This window comes from Camellia sinensis, chromosome 6, assembly GCF_055761805.1.
Source record: "Camellia sinensis isolate YWXY chromosome 6, ASM5576180v1, whole genome shotgun sequence".
In the NCBI taxonomy this organism is placed as follows: Eukaryota; Viridiplantae; Streptophyta; class Magnoliopsida; order Ericales; family Theaceae; genus Camellia; species Camellia sinensis.
This window is the reverse complement of record NC_138966.1, coordinates 23,318,088-23,325,122: the sequence shown is the minus strand read 5'-3', so window position 1 is coordinate 23,325,122 and position 7,035 is coordinate 23,318,088. Positions and strand designations below refer to the sequence as shown.

At 34.5% G+C, this 7,035-nt stretch overlaps 1 protein-coding gene across 2 annotated transcripts; it reads right to left on the bottom strand.

Annotated features, from left to right (window-relative positions):
• Positions 1–1,060: 1,060 nt before the first annotated feature.
• Positions 1,061–6,678, bottom strand: LOC114283541 (putative protein phosphatase 2C 42). Of its 2 annotated transcripts, none has more exons than XM_082873418.1 (3): positions 6,487–6,678; positions 5,618–6,005; positions 1,061–1,614 (listed from the first exon to the last, which is right to left on the bottom strand). In XM_082873418.1, the coding sequence occupies exons 1-3, from the start codon at positions 6,513–6,515 to the stop codon at positions 1,582–1,584; spliced, it is 450 nt and encodes a 149-aa protein (XP_082729544.1). In that variant the 5' UTR covers positions 6,516–6,678; the 3' UTR covers positions 1,061–1,581. The 2 variants fall into 2 exon arrangements, with proteins under 2 accessions (XP_082729544.1, XP_082729545.1); XM_082873419.1 differs by lacking the exon at positions 1,061–1,614 and adding an exon at positions 3,931–4,525.
• Between the last annotated feature and the right edge of the window lie 357 nt (positions 6,679–7,035).

Here is a 7,035-nt window from a genome sequence, read left to right as displayed (position 1 = left end):
GTAACAGTGATTTGGTAAAATCCAGAACTTGTTCTCAGTTTGATACTTTTTTTGCTGATTTCTCATTTTGATATTCATTTGATGCAACGGTTGGAGCATGGAAAAGTACATTTTTCATCAAAATTTAAATCTGATATCAGTTTTGGTTCACCGTTGGAGATGGTCTAAGGGGGAATTTCTTTTTTTACCCAAGACTCGTCATCATTGTATATCCATTTTCATGACACAAGTTATTTTGAAGATATTTAGGCCTCATTTGACAAGTAATTGTTTTAGTTTAAAAGTCAAAAAATTATTAAAAAAATAAAAAAATCTATAACTTATACAAAAAAGTCAAATATTCATTTTTCTCTCTACTTTTTACACATCTTTTCGTAAAAAGCTAAAAAATCAACACAAACGTGGGCTTGTTTAGTTTGTTTTGGAGAGAGTTGTTTTTGAAAAAAAATTTAGAGAGAGAGTTTAGAAATTTTTTTAGTTTGTTTAGTTGTATACTTTGAGAGAGTTGTTTTTTTGAAAGTTTGGGATGATTTGATATTTTGGGAGAATTTGAGTAGATGTGTGAGAAAAAAAGTGATTGAAAATGAGAGAAGAGAGAGAAAAAATGATTGATTGATGTGTAAGAGAGAGAAAGTGATTTTGAAAATTTTTTGAGAAAAACTCAAACCAAACAATTTTTAAATTTTTTTTTTTCTAAAACTCATCTCCTAAATGCAAACCAAACATACCCAAACGAGGCCTTCCAAATAACATGTTAGTTGTTGAAGTTGTGCGCCAAAAAATATAATTTAAATTTTAAAGTTTGATAAATATATTTTACGAGTGGGCACGAATCGATTGCAGTCACGAAACTTTTAATTTGTCATCCATCCGCCAAATTGGCGGATTAGAGAAAATCAATTCGTATCTGTCCGCCAATCCAATAGATGTGGATTAAGCAGATTAGAAGATTAGCAGATGGATGCGAATTGGTTTGGCGGTTTAAAATTTTATAAATTTCCAACATAATTCAACTTGTGCACTTCCTCAAAAAAAAAAAAAAAAAAAAAAAAAAAAGATATTACAGTCAATGACTTAAAAAAATATTACAATCATTGTATGTCTTATTCACATATTACAGTCATAGTATGCCTCATTCACATAAAGTATTACAATCTGTGGTTCTTAAAATATAAAAATAATTCAAACCACCAAAACCATGAACAAAACGGTAGTAGAGATTGTATGCCTCTGTATTGTTATATTTATATCTGTTTTTAAAAACAAAAACCAACCAGTATATATCATCTTTTTTATTTATTATTTTTAGAGTAAAATTTAAAAACCAAAAAATATAGATAAATAATACATTTATTTTTTTCAATTCAAAAAATATATTCAAGTTGAAAACTCTTTCTCAACAGAATATATTCAATAGAATATTTAAACTCTTTTTCAATTGAAAATACAAACAGAATATCTAAACAAATTGAAAACACAAAGTCTTACAAATTACTAAGGATGCTCGCAGTTTGGCAGTACAGTTGTCGCCAAAGAACCTTAAATCCGCCATCCATCTAAAACTAGGCGGATTAGAAAAAATTAATCCGCAACCGTCCGCTCGTCATCATACATCTGTCCAAAATGCGACAGATCAATTCAATTCGGTTCGGTCAGTTTGGACAGATCAGTATATCCGCTACTCACCCCTAATATATTTGAATCATTAATCATTCATATTTCACTTGTGGTATATCCATATCTTTGATGTTGATACTCTCTATGCAATCACATTTCATATTGATTTAAGAAAAAAAAAGCTTATTAGAAGTTATTAATATTAGTGCATTATTAACTCAAGGTGACACTATCCATTATAAATTCATAACTCATATTTTGTATTGATTCAAAACTCATTTTTGCGTGAGACAAGATTGAAAGAGGATTGCAAGAAACATGACATGATTGTGAGATCTTGTTCACATTAGAAAATCAACTCATTTTTGTGTGAGACATGATTGAAAGAGGATTGCAAGAAACGCGACATAATTGTGAAATCTTGTTCACATTAGAAAATCAAGCCCTACCACTAATAAAGATAATTGGGTTGTAGGGTTCTGCCATAAGGTTGGGTTCACAACCAGCATAGTTGCGGAACTTTGGGCCCTCGGCAATGGGTTACAACTAGCTCTTGACTGAAACATCCACAATTTAGATGTCGAAACAAATGCTTTGCTCGTTTGCCAACTCCTTGCAAAATAAGTTAATGATTTCCATCATCTCAGCAACTTAATTTGTGACTGTAGGTACTTGTTGGACCAGCTCCGCGTGGAGGAAGTCAAGCACATATATAGGGATGCAAACGCCAGCATGCATTGGCGAATAAAGGAAGCAAAAGGGAGGAAGGATTACACCTTTTATGCACCTATCTATCTATATTGTAAATCATCTAGTTGATAATGCTCATGTGATGCTCATGGGACTATGTTTCCCAAAATTTTGTCAAACTCTATTATCTATGTTATTCACCTTGGCTGGCTACGACAAGGAGATAGGCCCTTCCCTATACTACATCGATTATATTGCATCCCTTCACAAGGTTGACAAGGCAGCATTTGGTTATGGGTCCTATTTTTCACTTTTTATGATGGACAGACATTACCCCAGCAACATGACATTGGAAGAAGCTGTTGATCGAGTCGACAAGTGCATAATGGAGATTCGGTCTAGGCTGGTTGTGGCCTCGCCAAATTTCGTCATCAAAATTGTTGACCAGGATGGAGCTAGGGAGTATGCATGGCGCAAATCTATTAAGGATGCTGCTCACATTTCTACAGCTTGATATGTTTTGGGTCTGCAAGACTAGCCTCTCTTCTTTTCTTTTTTTTAATGACTTTCAAGTTGATGGACCGACTTGGAAGCTTACAATTGTGGACCTATTTTCAAATATTTGAAGTGTTCTCGCTCAATTTGGTGATATGTTATTGTCATTGTACTTTGGAAAAATTACATCTTTTTCCTCTTTAATAGATATCTTTTGATCTTTTCCCATATCTCGGAAATGGTTCAATTGCCTTTCTTGGCAAGAGAAAAACAAAAGGAACTTACAGAGCAGTGTTGTCGGTAAATACAGAGGAGTTCAAAGGTAAAGAAAATAGAGAGCAAGGCAGATGGTATATTTTCCTTTAACTAGGGAAAATAATTGGAGATTTTATTAATGTTAGAAGTGTTGTGACGCTTTTGATGTTAAATTTCACTAATTTCACTGTAGAACATGAAAGTATGATTCTTAAGTGACTCTTATTAATTTTTCTGTCATGTTTAGTGTTATTTTAAGTTTTTATATTCCATTTCTGTGAGAAAACAATTTTAGAAATTGATAGTAAACAAACCACTAAACGCATCAATAATATTTTTTGGCCATCATGTATACCTTAGATTTGATGATGCAATTTTTCCTCTCTCTCTCTCTCTCTCTCTCTCTCTCTCTCTCAAATTCTAGAGTAAGCAAACAAAAAAATATGCCTTAAACCACAAATTTGCTCTTGATGCAAAAGCTAGTTAGATTACTTTGATCTTTATGTGGTTCATAAGTAGGCTTATTTCTCCAAATTTAAAAAAGTGAAGCATAATCTTCTATTTTGTCAAAAGATATTGCGATGCTTAATAAGCAATTGTATAGCTAAACCCTACGGTTCTAGACGGGAAATGTTCTAATATGCAATCTTGTAAGTTTTTATGAATCTACGCAAATGATTTTACAAAATTACGTAAATTAAACATAAATTCGCGTAAACTTGTAAAAATGTTACATACAATTTGTGTAGCACATTAAAGAATTTTTCATTCTAATATAGCCCTAGACAAAGATAATCATCGACAAAGGAATAACGAGGTAAAAATGATAGACTAGTAAGAAATATCAAACATATCGGATATGTTTGGTGCATGTTTTTGTAAAGTTAAAAGTTGATAACAAGAAAGAAGTCAAAAACATGACATACATGAAATTCATATAGGTTAAGGGCTTTACATTGACCAAGATGAGAGAGGGGAAAAAAAAAAAAAAAAACTCTAAACATGTCCAAACTTCTAGCCCACTGGAATAATGATATCTAAAAAAAAAATCTCCAATCTAAACATACATTGGTTGGCATTGTATAGTTTTTCTACTACAATCCTTTAGTTACACCATATCAAGCCATTTGGCAATGTGCTCGTGGCAACATTCAACATCTGTAATTTCCATCCATCAAAGAATGCAACCACCAAGTTCAATTTTTTACTAGTAACCTTGAAAAGGACCAACTTCCACTACTCTTTTACAACAAGGTAATAGATGGATTGGAGCCATGGTTATTTCATCATAACTACACATACAATACCTACTTGGGAGCTCTCACCTAAATGGTTGGCTGCAAAACCGTATGTCTTCATTTCCATATGAAAACACCATCTTTAGTGACACGGAGAGAAAATTATGTTGCACAATAGCAGATTATTCTGTCCATTTTTACTTGTTTAAAATGCTTCCGAGCTCGACAGGCTGCACACAGGGCACTACAGTCATTCCTTATTGGTTTAGGTCTTCCTCATTACGTCAGTTTGTTGATGAAAAAGTAATTTCTTTTGAATTTGGACCACAAACCAGGGAGCATCTCAGACATGACATATTTAATTTTTCCATGCCAAGTTTGTTGCTCATATCTTTCAGATTACTTTGGCAGCGTGTAAGGTTGAATCAAAAGCACCTTTTTTTATGATGATTCTTTTTCTTTTTCTTTTTCTTTTTGATAATTTTTTTTTTATGATGATTCTAAAGCACACATTATACAAACCCATTGACAATTACACAAGCCTAATTATTTAAAGCTACTTTTGAGGTTAGATATGACATCTTAAATTCATCATTATAAGATCAAGATAGGGGTGTAAAAATGGCCTGCGGTCCGTGGGCGGTCTGAAATCCGCCTGCGGCCTGAGATGGGCCCAGTCCGTTTAGGCCCGCTTGGGCCCAGGCCTGAGCTCGGCTCGAGCCCCTGAGCTAGGGCCTGGGCCATTGTTTTGAAGCCCGGCCCGTGGCCCAGCCCATCGACCTGCTTAAGGCCCACTTAGGGCCTAGCTCGAAGCCCAGCCTACCCAGCCCACCCAAGGCTCAGTGTATTTTTTAATAAAAAAGACTAAAATTTTGATAGAAAAAAAATTTTAAAAAAATTAAAAATGGTTAGGCCTGCCCAAGCCCACTGGGTAGGCCCACTAGCCCGCCCAAGGCCCGAATACCCTTGGGTCTGGGCTTAACTTTTTTGGCCCGTGACTTGGCCCGGATTTTGGCGGAAGCCCGCGAGACCTGACTTGGGCCCGGCCCAAGCCCGGGTGGGCCGGGCAGGGCCGGATTTACACCCCTAGATCAAGCATGTTCTCAAACAACACTGAGATCCAAAGTCAAAAAACCTTGATACATACACTGGTCCTCAAGACTTTCAAATTAAAATCTAGAGAATCACACATGAGAATCCAAGTAGAAACTGAGAACAAATGTATTTTGGACAGCAGAGAATAGACTTGAAAGAATTTCAGCATCACAGAAATAAAAATCATGGTTCAATCAACAAACTTTTATGGTGAAAGAAATTAGAACCTGTATATTGCCTTTTACTCTCCAAACTCCATGCTTGAGGACAACAATTTGAGGATCACTGGGGTGTAATTCTTTCAGCTCGTGCCTGGTGGCCTCAATGTTGGCATTGTGTTCTGTTGATAATTGTATGGCAGCAATAACTCCTGTGTTCCCAACTTTCTTCCCCAATACAACACGGGAATCTCCAAGATTTGCCACAAAAAGAGTCTGCTGATATATTACTCCAACAAGACAGCATGAACCAACTGATGCTAAGTTGGATCGAGCATTCCATAACCTCGAAACATGAGCTGTGAACCCTTGTTCTGTTTCGAGAAAAGCTCTTCTAAGTGTGTCAGCTGTTACAACACCGCCATCTTCCACTGCTATTGCTGTATAGAGACAGAGTCTAAGATCACAAAAAATAAGAAGCAATTACTTTTTTGATGTTGAACCCAAATTATATCAACACAATCTTCAACTCTTCACTCTATGGTGCCAAAACAAACAATCTGCAATAAAATTAGATTACTGCGGGTGTACGTGCGTGTATGTGACCATGTGTATCAAATACAGAACACACTGGTTAACTTTCATGTATTATTAAACCCTATATATACTTTCAATGTATATCACAAACCATTGTTGTTTAACTTCATTTAAAGTTCAATCAAACCAGACACTCCAAAAGCCATAAAAAATCCCATCTGGCCAATGATTTACTGCTGCGTTAACAGTTACCAATTTAGCAAAGAAAGTACAAAACCATAGTGTTTTAGCATTAAAACAGTTGCCAATTTAGCTGAGTAAATCTACAAAGATCACAATTTTAACAAGTTACATATACAAATTCAATCAAAAAATTACAAGAATCGAACCAGAAGACGAACCTTGGAAGTGGCGGAACAAGTGATCCCATACATATCGAGCCGCCTCGGGGCCTCCGTGACGGTCGTAGACGCCGACGAACGTCCCAAAGGGTCTGGACTCGATTTGGAGAGAGAGAGAGAGAGAGAGAGAGAGAGAGAGAAGAGAAGGGGGTAGAGGGAGAGAAGGAAACCCTAGGAGAGAGATCATCAAACCTACCATTTGATAATATTAAGGTACGTGTTTTTTTTTTTTTTTTTTTAAACGTATATAAAAATTTTATAAAGTTATTTTGTTTATTTCTAGAAAAATATAAATTATAAACGCATTTTGTTTAAATAGAATGATTAAAAATTTTAAAAATATAAATTAAAAAATATGTCTGTTCAAACTTAAAATATTTATATTTATTTTTATTATTTATTACAATGGGATCACACACAGTATAATTGAAAAAAAATTTAATCGGAAAAAAAATTAATTGCAAAAAAAATATTTGAAAAAAATTAATTAAAAAAATAATTGAAAAAAATTTAATTGGGGAAAAATTAATTGAAAATAAAATTAATTGA